This window comes from Mastigoproctus giganteus, chromosome 13, assembly GCF_048544385.1.
Source record: "Mastigoproctus giganteus isolate SK-2022 chromosome 13, ASM4854438v1, whole genome shotgun sequence".
Lineage (NCBI taxonomy): Eukaryota > Metazoa > Arthropoda > Arachnida > Uropygi > Thelyphonidae > Mastigoproctus > Mastigoproctus giganteus.
In genome coordinates, this window is record NC_143587.1 from 164,635,001 (window position 1) to 164,652,648 (window position 17,648).

At 38.5% G+C, this 17,648-nt stretch overlaps 1 protein-coding gene across 4 annotated transcripts in view; it reads left to right on the forward strand.

Annotated features, from left to right (window-relative positions):
* Oseg1 (intraflagellar transport protein Oseg1) overlaps nt 1-17,648 on the forward strand; it is a 540,669-nt gene that overhangs the window by 208,298 nt on the left and 314,723 nt on the right. For all 4 annotated transcript variants that reach the window (XM_090387737.1, XM_090387735.1, XM_090387736.1 and 1 more), the window contains one exon: nt 11,029-11,166. In XM_090387737.1, the coding sequence (XP_090243863.1) occupies nt 11,029-11,166 (138 nt within the window). The remainder of the gene's footprint in view (nt 1-11,028; nt 11,167-17,648) is intronic.

The window sequence follows — 17,648 nt, forward strand, 5'->3', positions numbered from 1 at the left end:
ACTCTGTACATGTCAATATACACTGAGTTGGCTTTGCATTAGCAACATATCCTTATGTAGAAATGGACTAGTCTGTGATGCTGGTGGAGGCTCCGAGTTGGAAAAAGCTGATATAAGTGTGTTATTTGCACATTGGCAATCAGTTTTTTTGAATATCTGTGAGGAAGAATGAGTTGGCATCTAGATCTTTCTGACTTGGAATGATTGTAGGGGCAAGATGTGCAGGTGCCATTATCTCGACAATAGCCAACATGGTCAAGTGCTCCATTCTGGGTGGTTGGCATAGAGATCTTTCCGACTTCAAGTGTGGACTGACTGTGGGGATTAGGTATAAAACAAACAGCAACAACCAAAAATAGTTAAGTGCTATCATTCTGTGGTGGCATGACTGGCACAATAATTGTTGAATAACTGGAAAAATTGAATGACTTGTGGGATTTCTGTTCTTCTGGTTGGATTACTGTTTTTAAAATGTTTGAAAAATTTGTATATTGACATGTACAGAGTAAACAAATTCATGGTTGGATTACTGTTTTTTAAAATCTTCTGATGTCAATTTTTGTTCAGATCATTTTGGTGAAATTATTCATATAGGGATGAAATCCTTTATTCCACACTCATAAAATCTCTTAAAATCTTGTTCTTTATCTAAACTCTGGTTTTCCAATAAATGTGCAAAGGCCGTTCAAGATAGGAATGTCACATATCATATTTGGCGTCTTGCATCCAAATCTCCAGATTCATTTGCTGCCTACGTGAAAGCTCACAACAATTGTAAAGTAATTATTAATCAGTCCAAACTAGATTTTGAACAGGCTGTAATTATTAGCAGTAATTATTAATCAGTCCAAACTAGATTTTGAACAGTGATTTTCAACCGGGGTGCTGCAACAACATTCCAGAGTTGCCACGTAATTTGGGTTTAAGTTACTTAAACTTATTTTTTTAAAAATTTATATGTTTATTTCATTATAAAACGGTGTACAGTATCTTTTTAATTTTGTGGTAATCTATAATTGATGTTTTCTGAGTACCTCTATATAAAGAATAAAATTATATACTGTATATATATAATTTGTATTATGAAATGTAATTTTTATATTTGTAACTATCGTGAAACATATATTTTTAATATTATATATATATATATACATAATGTTAGATCCGATTTTATATATATATATATATATATATATAAATAATCGGATCTAACAGTATAAAATTGAGTAGATTGATCAATCAGGGATGCCGCAAAATAAATAAATTATTTAGGGGTGCCGTTATTAAAAAAGGTTGAAAACCACTGGGCTAAGTGAAGAAAACTTGCATCTTGTCCAATTGGTGGTCAAGCATTCTGGTCTCTTGCCATAGGTATTGGCTGCAACTTTTGCCCATCTTTATTGCCACCCTTGTTAAATCCTGATGGTTCTATATTTCTAAATAAAATTTCACCTCAGCTAAAGATAAAGTTAACCTGCTTGTATCCTACTTTTCTTCTAATTCTTGTATTGACAATCCTGGTAGACCACCTCCTATCATTCCCAGTACACTCCACTTGGTGCCTCCTGTGGTCTTCCATCAAAAGGATGTCAGAAGAATTTGAATAATTTGATGCCAAGAAAGCTCCAGAATCTAGAAAGCATTCTGGGTAGTGGAGCACACTTGTTCTCAAAAACCTGTGCTCCTGAACTTACGCCTGGTCTGTGTTGCCTTTTACTCTTTCTTATTCCAAAGGTATATTTTCTTCTACATAGAAATTTGCTCATATCCAGCCAGTTACTAAAAAAAGGATGACAATTCCCCCCATCCAATTATCATCTGTTGCTCTTTCTAAAGTAATGCAGAAATCTATTAACTGCCAACTCTTAAACTATCTAGAAACCTTCCATCTGATCAGTGATTGCCAGTATGGATTCTTTCAGTGTTCCTCTCTATGTTGGCACTGGTACATGGTGAAGGGACCTCCCAGTGACTCTGCTGGACCTCCAGATTAGTGTCACTGGGATCCAACGCCCACAGCCTAAGTTTCAGGCTAACATCAATGGGATCCAGTGTGTTTGCCATGCTCTGCGACCCGTGGAAATTCAGAAAGGGGGATCCTGGTGGTTGAGGAGCCCAGCTTCAATATACCATTTTGGCCCCTTCTTCAACAGCCGGGCCTTCCAGGGTGGTCCTGGAAGGCCCGGCTACTATCAGTTGGCTAGTAGCTTGCCTGCGAGGGTCATCCGTTTCGATGCCATGCTCCTACCTCTCATGATCCGAGGGACAAGATTCAGGCTGGCGGTGGTGCAAGTATGGTGTCTGGGTAGCCCTGGCATTCCACTTCCGAGCGCATTTATTGCATTCTGGATAGTGGGCGTTCCTTCGGCCTTTGTGGTGGATGGGGAGCCCAGGCACTGAACCACTTTAAAAACTTCATGAATCCTGATAAACTTACTTCTTCAGGGACGATAACCCGGTCCCTATCTGCAAATATAGATGAAGACACAGAAAGCACTATTGCTACAGAGAGGGAGCGAACTGAAATACCATCAGGGCCTGTCCCAAGGTTTTTAATTATACATTCAACCAGTGAAAAACCGATTGGCAAATGTCACCATTCTTTATACAGAAAATGCACTGTTCACTGAATTTAAAACTTTTGTTTCGTCTTACCCTTGTCAAGAAATTTTGTAATGAAAGAAATCTCACTAACAGGGCTTTGCTTGACAGTGTGTGGTCCTCTGGAACAGACTTCCATCTGTTGTTGTGAAAGTTGAAAACTTAAATAAGTTCAAGGCAGAACTAGACAAGCATTTGGAGTGAATGGATGGGTGAAATGGGAAGGGTTTTTTTTTTTTTTTTGGCTGATGCTATATAAGCTTGCTTTCTTGCATCATATGCCTCTACTAATGCTAAACTGGTTGCCCCTCTCTGCACCACCCATTCCAACATATTGACATTATTCCTAAAATGAAGCTTCCAGACTGAATGCAGTACTCAAGACGACCTGGCTTGCATTGCTTTATATAATGGAACAATCAACTCCTTGTCCATGCTGTCAAAGTTCCTGTATATCATTGACAAAACTGCATGAACTGTCTCAGCATGCTGTTTATGATGCTCGGGAAACCACATCAGACTGTATCACTGTCAGCTCTTTTTCTTTCTCCACTATCTTCAGTGTGGTACCACCTAACTGGTGTGTTAATCTGTCCCATAGTTATTGCATTTGTTAATGTTAAACATTAATTGTCTCTTTTCAGCACATCTGACTAATTTTTCAGAGCCTTGTTGTAGCATCATATCTTGATTGCCATCATCAAATCCTGCTGACCTTCATATTATCTGCTAACTTGTACATTAAATTTGATATGTGTTCATCAATATCATTAATAAATATTGAAAACATTAAACACTAATTGAAAAACTACAGGTTCCAGCACTGAACGTTCAGGGACTTCCCTAATAACAGTTGTTCACGAAGAGCAGTGTTCATTAACAAATGCTCTCTGCATTCTGCCACTCATCCACCCTATATCTATAGCAGGTAACCACACTGCACCAATTTTTATAGAAATCTTTCATGCAGAACAGTGTCAAAAGCTTTGCTGAAATCTAAGTATATGAAAAAAATTTTTTTTTTTTGTATCCAGTTCCTTTGTTACTACGTCAAAGTAGCCAATCAAATTAGTCAGACAAGATCTTTCCTTAATGAATCCATGCTGTGACTGCCATGTACCTGCATCACTTCTTTGCCAGACTTATTATTTTCATTGGAACAGAAGTCTGGCTTACAGGTCTATAATTACTCAGTTCTCCTTTTATCGCCCTTTTTTTTTGTTTTCCCCTTTAATGCATATATGAGATATTTTCACAGCTCTTATCCATAGTCTCTATTCTTTAATCTCTTAATTACGAGAGCTCTTAATTATTTTAATTATATTCTCTATCTCTAATCTCTTAAAATTAAGGCTAATCATTTTGCTCTTTCTTTTAATACAATTGATAGATTCCATCATCCCCAGATGCCTTATTTACTTTTAGCTTCAATTTTCCTCCTCCTCCTCCTCCTTCTCCTCCATTCTCAATTCTCCTCCATTTTCCTCTCAGTTATCCCAAAATCATTCAGCTCCCAGGTAATAACAACATGCGATACTGGTGGGCTCATCTGTAAACACTCCTTGAGGTTTGTCACAAGCATTCTAGATATGTCAGACAACCTATACTTGCTACCTGGAAGTCTGAAACGCTCATGGAACTGATATTCGAGTGACACTCAAATAGACCCAATTTCGGTGAAATCTGGACAGCCAAATCCTCTGCTTGCACTTTCCCGATGGTGGGACTGTTAGTAATCTTGAGTATACTATGAGTGATCACCCAAATGGGAACCAACATAAGCAGGGGTCGAGGTGTGATGCCCACACCACATGGAGGAATGCCGCCCCTCTCTATTACCAGGCAATACTAGTGGTAGGTGACTCTCGTCAACTGGAGCAATACGACCATTTTGCTTATTGGAAGCTTGAAGTGGTGTAACCCATGTTTAGTCTCCAGAGCTAAGTTCCTGTCAACCATTCCCTATCTCTTCCATTGTGCAGTATGACTGATGACTTTTGAGGTCATGATGGACAACATGGCGAGATCCAATCTTCCTTACTTTTCGAGGGTACAGCTCTAAAATGGTGTTCGCAGGCCGGTTGCTAGTTAGTACACTGGACCGAACCTATTGGTAACTCTTTAGGAGGCTTCCAGATCAGCTAGTGTATAATCTTGCTGCCTCTACTCTGCCAGATAGTGACTGGAGAGAGTCTGAGTAGTGTGTATGCAGGGGGTGGGGGCATTGTCAAATCCATGTTATGTGAAGAATCTGGGTGTATTCTTACCATGTGTACACCATATCCAAAAATTTCATTCCTTCATACAGCATGTCCCCCCCACTTTTTCTTACTATTGATTACACCACGAATAGACAAATTAATAGAGTAAGCTTATCTGCGAAAAGATCTAAACCACCCAAACACTTTGTAGGTCATTTCACAAATATAGCTGATCTCAATTCTAATCTCAATGATGTCCATTTCCACTTGCAGTCTGCCAAACCTCATGTAATTTTTCTAACAGAATCTCAGTTATTGGTTGATTCAACTACTGCTCATCTCAATTGCCCAAATTATTCGCTGAATGATTCCTTTCGCCTCAAAGGTGGTACTTGTGCATATGTCCGCTCCGATATTCCATTCAGAGACTTTGTAATTTGGAATCTCCTCTTTTTGATCTTCTCTGGCTTAAAATCTCCCTACTTCATTGTGTCAAATTCATCTGTTGTCTCTACTATCCTTCCAACTCCACTAATCACTTGGAGCTTTTTGACTTCCTCCCTTTGCAACTTGACTTTCTCCAGTCCAACTTTCCTAACAGTGAGGTAATTTTCCTTGGTGATTTTAATGTTCACAACTCCAGCTGGCTTCCATTTTCTAGTCACACTGTCCCAGCTCGTCGAGATGCTGAGGCTATTGCAATTGCTAATGACTTTGCACAGATTGTTCATTTACCTATAAGAATACCAGACAATTCTAACCATACAGCCAACACTCTTGATCTTTTTCTCACAAACAACCCTTCTAAATACACGGTCCAAGTGAGTGGTCCTTTAGCACCTCAGATCACAACTTGGTGATTGTCTCTTCTCCAGTGGAGGACTTTATCTCATGGCTATTCCCAACCTCATGTTGGTTGGCATTACAAGAATGCAAAATGGGATGACCTGAGAGATTTCCTTTCTTCTTTTCCTTGGTCGGATTACTGTTTCTAAACTTCTGATGTCAGCGGTTGCTTAGATCGTGTCTGTGAAATTATTCTTGTAGGAATGGAATCATTTATTCCACACTCCACTTTAAAATCTCGTCCTTTATCTAAACCTTGGTTTTCTAACAAATGTGCTAAGGCTGTTCAAGAGAAGAATGTTGCATATCGTAATTGGCTTGTTTCCACTTATTCAGTTTCTTTTTCTGCCTACACCAAAGCTTGCAACAATTGTAAAGCAGTTATTAATCAGTCCAAACTAGATTTTGAACAGGCTAAGAGTAGAAAACTTGTTTCTTGCCCTAATGGTAGCCAAGTATTCTGGTCTCTTGCCAAAGTTATTGGCTCTAACTTTTGCCCATCTCTGCTCCCACCTCTGTCAAAACTAGATGGTTCTGTTGTTATTTCAGCCAAGGATAAAGCCGACCTGCTAGCATCCCATTTTTCTTTCAACTCACGCATTAACGATCTTGGTAAAACACCTCCCACTATTCCCAACAAGCTCCATTCAATGCCTCCTGTGGTCTTCTGTCAAAAGGATGTCAGAAGGATTTTGACGAATCTTGATGCTAAGAAAGCTCCAGGTCCTGATGGTATTTCTCCACTTGTTCTCAAAACCTGTGCTCCTGAATTTACTCCTATTCTTTGCTGCCTTTTTTCACTTTCCTATTCCAAAGGTGTTTTTCCTTCTGCTTGGAAATTTGCTGACATCCAGCCAGCTACTATAAAAGGGTGACAAATCCCTCCCACCCAATTATCGTCCATTGTAATTACTTCTACTCTTTCTAAACTAATGGAGAAATCAATTAACTGCCAACTCTTAAATTACCTAGAAACCTTCTGGCTGATCAACGATCGCCAGTATGGATTCAGTTAGTCTTGATTCACTGGTGATGTTCTGGCTTATGCTACCCATTTATGGACAAATTCAATGGAAACGTTCGTTGAAACACAAGCAATTTCTCTTGACATCTGAAAGGCTTTCAATCATGTTTGGCATAAAGATCTTCTAAACAAGCTTCCATCATATTGTTTGCCAACTGTTTTTTTGTAATTGGTTATCCAGTTTTCTCTCTGATCGCTAACTGAGGGTGATGGTAGTTGGCTCTCTGTCTTCTAACTTCTCCACTAATGCTGGTGTCCCCCAAGGTTCAGTACTTTTCTCCACTCTTTTCCTATTGTATATTAATGACCTTCTTCCATTGACTGGACATCCTATCCATAGTTTTGTCGATGATAGCACATTGCATTCCACTTTCTATTTTGGGATAATCTTCCCTGCTCAATCAGCTTCATTTTCTCGGATGTCCGCTACCATTTCCTTAAATGCCGATCTTCAGGTAATTCTCCAGTGGGGCAAAGACAACTTTGTTGATTTCAATCCTTCTAAAACTCAGTCTTGTCTTATATCTCGCAAAAAGGATTCTTCTGCTCCTATGCTCATCTTCGGTGAACACTCCGATTTCTAGCCAAGTTGATATATCTCTTTTGGAGGTTACCCTGACTTCTAATCTCTCTTGGCACAAGCACATTGCAAATATTGCTTCCTCTGCATCTAAAATACTTGGTTTTCTCTTTCGCTCTCTGCATTATTTTTCTTCCAAACAGCTGTTCACTCTGTACAAATTGCAAATCCTCCCTCCCATGGAATGATATTTCCACATCTGGGGCCGTGCCTCCAAAACTTCTCTCAGGCCTCTAGATTCCATTCAGAAGAGGGCAGTTAGGTTAATTAATGACTCATCTCTAACAGTCTCTCTCCACTCTTTGTCTCATATACGTACTGTTTCTGCTGCATGCCTTTTCTGCAGATACTTCCATGGGCACTGTTGTTCTGAATTGGTTTCTATAATTCCTGCTCTCTTTCAAAATAGTCCAAACACTTGCCGCCAACATCCATTTATTGTCCAACTTTAAACTCACAGAACTAACTTTTCATATTCCTTCTTTATTCATTCAACTGCTGTTTTCTGGAACAACCTTCCTTCATAAGTATTTTACTGAAAATTACAGTCTACAGAAGTTCAAGTTTAATGTCAACAAATATCTTCTCTTGTCTTCTCAGCTTTCAACCCAAGCATAGTACTAACTACTATAATTACTATTGTGCATTATTGCGGACACCGAGCAAAATGGATACAGACAAGTCTGTCTCCATTTTGCTCGGTGTCCGCAATAATGACAAGTTTAATATTAATCGGAAAATATGTATATTAAATTAGATACATACAAAATCTTTTGGTTAGTTTGTTAACCTTCATCAGTCAAACTGACAGTTAAGAGTGTGGAACATGAGGGCATGTACTGCCAGTCATGTATATGAACTGTGTGATGTGATGGTTAATTGTTGGATGTTGAAGCCTGTGGCTGTGTGAACACATGTGAACGTTGCCAACGTTTGTCATTCATCAAAATGGTTGCTTCAATGATAGGGTGGACACAACATCCACTGCTCCTGTTGACTGAGGTATTAGAGCATGTGATGTTCAACGACTCCAGCCAGGTGTGTCGCCTAACTTTCTTTGTGACTTTGTTGTGTCCCCAATAATTTATAATCATCCCAGTCATTTTTCTTCATTGTCTCTAGTTGTTTCATCAGTTCATCTGTTATTCATTTTGACTGAAAACTTATATTAAACAGTATCTTTTAATTACTGAAAACGAAAGGTATAAAAAGCTTGATAACTTATACAGTTTCTTCTTTAAATACTTCCCATTAAGAATTTACAGCATTATCAGTTGGGCCTACTGAATAGAATTTGAAAAATGTCCAAGATTATTCTAGTAACCATTACAAAAGCAAAATCCCTTCCTTTTACCCTTGACAGTTATATCTTTATTAAATACCAAGTGAATACGCTGTGATCACTGCCATCTGGTAAATATTTTATCTGCAGGTTCTTAATGCATGAAAAGTTACTGCCGATAATCAAATCAAGAGTATTTCTTTTCCTTGTTGCCTCTTCTGATGTAGAAAGTAGTTATCAAATAAATACCTAAAGGTTCTGCCATTGTGTGAGCAACGAGCCCACGAGTTCCTGTCTTTCAAGAAAGTCTCCTGTTATAAGACATTAGCATTAGTAGAGGCATACGATGCAAGAAAGCAAGCTTATGTAGCATCAGCGAAAAAAAACCCCTCCCATCTCACCCCTCCATTCATTCCAAATGCCTGTCGAGCTCAGCCTTAAATTTATTTAGGCTATCAACTTCCACAACAAAAGATGGAAGTCTGTTCCACCAATCAACTACCTGCTGGCTAAAGGCAAATTTCTGCACATCTATTCTACAACTATCTTTCCTCAGTTTGAATCTGTGCCCCCTCAAGTTCTTAATCTGAGCAAGAGAAAGAATCCCATCAGCATTCGGCTTGCTCAACCCATTCAAGGCCTTATACACCTCAATCAGATCACCTCGCAGGTGCCTACTCTCCAGGCACTGCAATTTGCAGAATTTAAGCCATTCTTGGTAAGAGCACCCCTTTGTTCCCCTCATCAGTCTTGTTGCCCTTCTTTGTACTCATTCTACCAACTATATATCCTTTCTAAAATGAGGCCTCCAGACCTGTACACAGTACTCTAGTCTGATTTACTCTATTTGCTTGTGTAACTCTTTACACGTTTCACAATCATTTTGGCCTGTAACATACCCCTACCATTATTTTTGTTTTTCCATTATTACAGTGTCATTATTACATCTGTGTCAACCTGGCTCACTTCCTTAGAGTGTATGTGCTTCTTGTCAAAGAGCATAACTAATCCCTGTCCCATCCTGTTCTGTCTGTCTTTTCTATAAACACTGCTTGTCATATTCAAGTTCTTCATCCCATATAGCTGGGTGGCATCTTTATTTCAAACCAGTACCCAACCGATTCTTCAAATTCCTCAAATTTATTTACTATATTCCTAACATTTGTGCACAAGCAAGTACATTGAATCTATTTTTTTCCTAATAACTCCTCATGTATGTTGTTTGTCCCACGAGAGCTGTCAGCAGGCCTTGTAATCCCTCACATCTTGTTTTCCTAGTTGCTGTGTTTCCCAATAGAAACAGTGTAAGAATCAGTTTCACTTCCACCTACTGCTGCTGCTGCTGCTCTAAAACTGTCACTGTGTTCCCCTAAGCTAGCAGTTCTCTGACCCACCTAACACTGCCTTGATAGCATCAACAAATATTCTTGTTTCACTTCTATTTAAGTGTATTCCATTCCTGTAAAAATGGTCTCCTGTTACAAGCACATGCCAGGCTGAGGAAAATTTTACCCCATGAGCCTTGTACAGTCTCTACAGGGTTAATTGATTGACAAAGCTGTTGTCATGAACTCCCTCCTATTATGCTGGGCAATTTTGCCCACACCTTCCAAATTTAATCCTAACTCTTGTCTTTTTCTCAATATTTCCCTGTGCTTTTTTAAGTTCTCAGATCTCCTATTCTTAATATCATTGGTACCAGTGTTTTTAAAAACATCATCTTTTGTGCTATTAAAAGATTATAGTTGCTCAATGTCATCAACTCCAGTTGCTCAGACTATGCCAGTCTGACTTTGGGATTGTTGCTGCGTTGCACGAGTGTAAGCTGTAGTATTGAGCTAGCAGCTGAGAGCTCGGTGATTCCTTGGTGGGGGTGTCAACCCTCTTCAAGCTGTCATAACTGCCCATCAGAATGCTGAGTATGGGCATAATTTCCTCTCTCTCTCTCTCCATTGAACACAGGATGTGATACTGTTCCTTTGGTAGTATCATATCCTGTTCCAGATGGATCTGCAAATGTTGAACAATGCACTTTATTAACTCATTTTATAATGTGTTAATAAAGTAATAAATAAAATTTGTAGGAGAGCTGCCCTATTTAATTTTTTCTTCAAGCCATATGCTCCTACTTTGTGCCCTTTGTTTTTCTGTTCTCATCTGTGGCATGATTTTATTTTAATACAGTTTAATTTGATAATAATACATTGAATTAAGAGATACCTAAATGCAATAATAATATAACTCCATTCATAGTTTATGCAACAGTAATACATATTACACTATCAAGTTATATTATGTATGCATCATTTTCACATTATATATGCTTCCATTGCATGACACTTCCTTTGCACTTTTCTGGTGGCTTCACTTTGCATATGATTGAATGGATCTTTAATTGACTTCATTTATATCAAAAAATGTTCAAATACTTTGAAGTGCATGTTGTCTACAAGAAAGAATTAGATATATATTCCCTACTTTTTTGTTATTTTAGGAACGCCGTCTTCAGTGTATGTCTTTTCAAGGAGTGAAAGAAAGAGAGTGGGTTATGGAAGCTGCAATTCGCTACATTAAGGTGACAGGTGGACCTGCAGGGAAGGAAGGTTTATTAGTAGGACTAAAAAATGGTCAGGTAAGTTAAGAGTATTAATGCTGTATAGTGGTATTGAGTTATTTCATTTTATCGGGTTTTCTTGTACAAATTGTAAATTAAAATTTCTGTTCAGAACCTACAAGGGCCGAGAGTCCTCAATAATAGTTTAGTGCACATGGTATTCCACTACTTGCCATTCATTTGGAAAGGTCTGGGTTCAGTTACTGTCAGAGGAATTTTCTAACAGAATTTTCATTTGAGCTTAGCTGATTTTAGTAAAAGGAGTAGATTTTTCCATCTGAGGTATTCTTAGGTTTTTTTGAAGCCGAAAAATATGCAAATTGACTTGAACACATATCAGAAAAATATAGTCATATACAGTCGTAAAACATGAGTCTATGACAGACTTGGACAGGCAGTAGTAATTCTTACAAAAATGGTAAAATGTTAAAGAAAACTGGGAAAAATGAATGAATCAATCACTTTTGATGTGAAAAATTCAATTTGATGGATTTATGGCAAGACAAATTGACACGGATTGCATATCTCCAATAAATTTCACTACTCAAGGGTACTGCTTTGAGGAACTTCACCAGCCAAGTTACATATCATCAGAAGCATTTCTTGGTCTCAACAGTTAGATATTAAGGTGGAAAATAGAAGAAAAAATTTATTTAATGTATTCCTGCATTGCATTTCAGGTGCACTCAGTTTTTTTTTTCTTAAATTAATTAATTTTTCTGTGCTTAATAGAAGTGAAAAGTGAAAAGCAAATATATGAATTACTAAGATACCTTAATAAAACAATATTTATTACTCTTCTCCTGTATAAACTTTTCCTTTTGTTAAATCTCTTCTCTCTCTCTCTCTCTCTCTCTCTCTCTCTCTCTCTCTCTCTCTCTCTCTCTCTCTCTCTCTCTCTCTCTGTGTGTGTGTGTGTGTGTGTGTGTGTGTGTGTGTGTGTGTGTGTGTGTGTGTGTGTGTGTGTGTGTGTGTGTGTGAGGAGGGATTTCCGAAAAGTAAGGTAACACATTTTTTTTCTTAATAAAGGAAAGGGAATGAGATGAAATGCGTTTGACAGATAGACCATTAATACTGTTCAAAAAGACTGCCAGTGCAGTGTTGCGGTACTGTCACCTCACAGTAGATTCCAGTTGCAAAATGGTGGCTACTGTACGAGTGTGGTCCAAAACAGGTGATCGGGAAGTTATTCGCTTTTTGCAAGCAAAAGGGTCTTCACCAAGTGACATTCACCGTGAACTGGTTGTTGTTTATGGCGAAAAGGTGATGACAAAGAAGCAGGTGTGTTTTTGGTGCAAGGAATTTGAAGTGGGCCCTGTTGACATTGAAGACTGACATCATGGCCATAGTGTTCTGGGATTGCCAAGGGATTCTATTGGTGGATTTCTTGCTAAAGGGAGCAACAATCAGTGCAAAGCTTTACTATGCAATGTTGGAAAAACTGAAAGCCAACATTCGATGCAAACAACCAGGACCCCTGACAAGCGTCATGGTTTTGTTGCAAGACAATGCAACTCCACACACTGCCCCCACCACTCGTAAGTGGTTGTGCCGTATCGTTGGGAAATTCTGTCACATCCCCCTCCCCTACAGCCCAGACTTATTGCCTTCAGACTTCCATTTGTTCGGCCCTCTGAAAAAAACACCTTTCAGGAAAGCATTTCATGGATAAGGAAGTTCATCAGGTGGTGCGATGTTGGTTACTGCATCTGGGTAATGACTTTTTCATTACTGGTATTGATAAACTGATCCATCGTTGGGACAATGGCATCAATAAAACTGGAGATTTTGTAGAGAAGTAGTGCATGTTCACTTATTTCTTGATGTGTAATTTCAAGCGCCTCCATAGCCAGGTGGGAAGGAGCAGCAGTGCGTAGCACATGCTTCTTGATTAGACCGGGGTTCGAGCCCGTCACCACCAAATACGGAGGATGCGGAAAGGTCAGGGAATGACCACCGCCCGGAGCAATATGGCCTTAGTTGCTAATGCTCCTAAAAACCAAAAATAACAATAACGATGTGTAATTTCAACTTTGTATTATTCAACATCAACAAGAGAAAAAATGTGTTACCTTACTCTTCGGAAACCCCTCGTGTATATATATATATATATATATATATTTATCTTTTCACAAGCAGAACCATGTTCACAAGTCTTACATAACAATACTGCTTAGGATATTGCATAAGTCTTACATAACAATACTGCTTAGGATATTGCAATATTGCATTAAAATTACATTTAATCTTCAAATTTCTTCTTGCCATATAAATTATACGGATAAGAGAAATAATAATCAGATTTCTATTTCTCTGATTTTAATGAAATTTGGGTTGGCTTGGCAAATCTTTCTAAAAGAACTAAACATAAAATTTCATGAAAATCCATGCAGTGGGAGTCATTGTTTTATATGCAGATGAATGAACCGAGATGGATGGACGAACAGACAGGCAGACCAGCAGGCACTGCCTGTTCATCCAAAAAAGGACAAACAGGCAGACATACCAAAAAAGGCACCTCTCATCCCAACAGAAAACAATATATTCATTCCATTTGAAACCTTCATTGTATGTATAGATGTGCAAAACTACAAAATGAAGTTTTTCAGACTGTCTAAAGCAGTACAATGACATCTGGTTCGTGGGCGATGATTAGGTTTGATTAGGTTAAATTATCAAATGGGTAGATAATTTAAAAATTTTGTTCCCCGTGGCAAATTTCCCTCCAGCTTTCTGCAAATCAATTTGGGACAAATGGAAATCATCCATAATAATGCATCCACACTTGCTCATCATTCTATTAATGTAACGGCTCTCTCCATATTTGTTCTGATCTGTAGATTACTTCCACTTTCTTATTTTTACTTTCACCTAACTCACCCTACCCAGATTCTGAATTAGCATCTGTACGTTCTGAATCTGCAGTAGGTTTTGCTGCATCCAGGCAGATTTTGATAAGAAGCATGACTCCACCATCCCATGTTAGACAACATAAACAGAATCTTCCTATTTCTGGATGACATCAAATTCCTACTAGGCCTTTTATATCAATGTTAGTTGTCTTAAACAGGTGTTATAATTACTCATATTCAATTACTTTATCAGTGTATACATTAATGTATACCAGATATTCTTGAATAGTTCACTAATCTAGAATTATCTGTACTTTTGTGTGAAGTGTTACTTTGACTCACATTATTCAGGTAAATGAGAGGTTACTTTGTCTCACATCATTCAGGTAATGGGTTGTGTTAGGGTAGCTAAGAATAGGAACAGGTGCATGTATACTTGCTTGTACACCAATGCTAGGAGTTTGGTAAATAAATTTGATGAATTTGAGGTATTGCACAAAACATCAAAGCCGGATATTGTTGGGATATCAGAGACGTGGTGTCACACAGATATAAGTAATGCAGAACTGGAATTTGGGGAGTACAATGTCTACAGAAAGGATAGACAGGATAGGAAGGGAGGAGGGGTTATGCTATTAGTTAAGAAACACACAAAATCCAAGGAAGTGAAGCCAGTCGACATCGCTGGACAGTGCAGTGTTGAGTCAGTTTGGTGTGACATAAGCATTGGGAGATCAAAATTGAGAGTAGGAGTGTGCTATAGGCCTAATGACTCTGATGAGTATAATAAGAAAATGTACAGGGAAATAGTGGGCCAGTAAATCAGAGAGTCTTATAATGGGAGATTTTAATTTCCCAGATATTGACTGGAATTTGGGGGCTGGTCACTCACACACTAGCAAGGCTTTTGTGGATTTATTGGATGATTGTTTTTTACATCAACATGTTCGAGAGGCAACTAGGGGGAGTAATATACTTGATCTGATTATCAGTAGTGATTCTTCATGCATTAAGAATCTGCAGATAAAGGAACCACTAGGTGGCAGTGATCACAGTGTGCTGAAGTGGGATTTACTCAAAGAGGTAACTACCATCAGGGGTAAAGGGAAGGGTTATTGCTTTCATAAAGGCGAGTATGATGGTCTGAGACAGTATTTAAATTCTATACAGTGGCACCAACTGATGTTACCAAAATCAAATTCAAAATGGGAAGATTCAAAGAACTTATCGTGGAAGCTACTAGGCTTTACATACCAACTAAGAAATATTGTTCAAGGTCTAAATTGATGTCAGATAAACTAATGAGACACATGGCAGAGCAGAAAAATGCATGGGATGCATATAAATTAATGGGTGACATGGAAGCCTATGATAGATATAAGCTAGTCTGTAACCAAGTCACAAAGAAGTTTAGGCAGGCAAAGGCAGATTATGAGAAATCTTTGGGAAAGGATGCAAAGAAAAACAGAAAACAGTTCTTTACTTATGTAAACTCTAGAAGGAAGGGATGAATCAGATTGGTCCACTTGATATTGATGATTCAACTGTTGATGATCCTGCTCAGGTAGCTAACAAACTAAATGAATATTTTGCATCGACATTCACACATGAGGAGTTATTCAGCCAGGGGAATGCCAGAGGTGTATTGAACTCTGGCAGTAAGCTAGATAATCTTGTAATAACTGAGAGTAAAGTGGAGGAGAAATTGTTGAAGATAAACACAAGAAAGGCACCTGGGGTGGATGGGATCTATCCAGTTATATTAAAGGAAGCAGCAAAGGAAGTAAGCAAACCCTTAGCCATAATTCTGAGAGCTTCCTTGGACTCAGGAGAGGTACCCATAGACTGGAGATGTGCAAATGTGACCCCAATCCCAAAGGAGGTTCAATGGTTGACACAAGTAATTATAGACCTGTGAGTTTAACTTCTGTTCCAGGAAAATTAATGGAGGCACTGGTTAAAGAAGTACTGCAGGATCACCTAGACAAGACTTCAGTTACAGCTCGGACACAGCATGGTTTTGTTAAGGGGAAGTCTTGCCTGACCAATTTGATTGGATACTATGATGCAGTCACAAAAGAGCTGGATGCAGGGAATAACTTTGATATTATATACTTGGATCTTAGAAAGGCTTTTGATATTGTTGCACATGGAAGACTGCTGCACAAATTGGAGAGTGTGGCATTGTAGGCAAATTGTTGCTATGGATAAAGGGGTGGTTGAAGGGGAGAAGACAGAGAGTGGTAATCAATGGACACTGATCATCATGGACTAATGTTATTAGTGGAGTCCCTCAGGGTTCACTGTTGGGTCCATTATTGTTTTCTGTATTTATAAATAATATTGATGATGGTATATCAAGCTTAATGTCCAAGTTTGCAGACGATACAAAATTTGGCAAGGTTGTTAAGCTGATGCTATGCTGCTGGAACAGGATCTGGAAAGGTTGAGCAGATGGGCTGAGAGGTGGCAAATGAAGTTTAACATTGACAAATGTAAAGTACTACATATGGCAAACAGCAACCCCAGAGCAACGTATCAACTCTGTGGTAGCACACTGACAGTGGTAGAGAATGAAAAGGACCTGGGGTTAATTGTGCACTCAGATATGAAGTTTTCTGAGCAGTACAGACAGTCTGCAAGAGTAGCTCATGGTGTCTTGTCAGTGATATACAGAAATTTTTCTAGCAGGGATAAGGAGGTGATTATCCCCTTGTATAAGGCAATGGTCAGGCCTCACCTTGAGTACTGTATGCAGGTCTGATAGTATGAACCAGAGCTATAATGCTCAATACGTTCTACATTGATATCAATATTTGTAAAAGAATAAGAGAAGTTTACCTCAGTATGATACATAGAACATTTTTAGCATTAGTGGAGGCATATGATGCAAGAAAGCAAGCTTATCTAGCATCAGCCAAAAAAAAAAACCCACTTCACTCCTACGTTCGTTCAAAATACCTGTCCAGCTGAGCCTTAAATTTATTTAGGCTATCAACTTCCACAACAAGGGATGGAAGTCTGTTCCATCAACCAACTACCGGCTGGCTAAAGGCAAATTTCCCCACATCTGTCTTTCCTCAATCTTAATTTATGCTCTCTCAGGTGATTATTCTGAGCAAGAGGAAGAATCCCATCGGCATTGAGCATGCTCAAACCATTCAAGGCTTTATACACCTCTATCAGATTACCTCGCCGGTGCCTAGTCTCTGGACACTGTAATTTGCAAAACATAAGCCTTTCTTCATAAGCGCAACCCTTTGTTCCATTTACTAATCTTGTTGCCCTTCTCTGTACTTGTTCCGGCAGCTCTACATCCTTCCATATGATACTCTCAGAAATTAAAATGAAAACAATATAAAAAAAATCTTACATTACAGTAAGAAATAATTAAAAATCAAATGAACACAATTAAAAATCAATTTAACGCAATTAAAAATTATGTAAAAAATTAATTTAATGAAAAAAATGCAAAACGATTTTCCTTCCCGAAGCTGACAATGCTTTTCGACCATATGTCATGATCACAGGAATGAAAATTACCGAATAGGGATTATTTGTCTTTGTGCATGCACGTATAGGACCACGAGTTGGAGATTAGATATGGCCGGTTATTAACAGAATTCTCATATAATTTAATTTTGATGG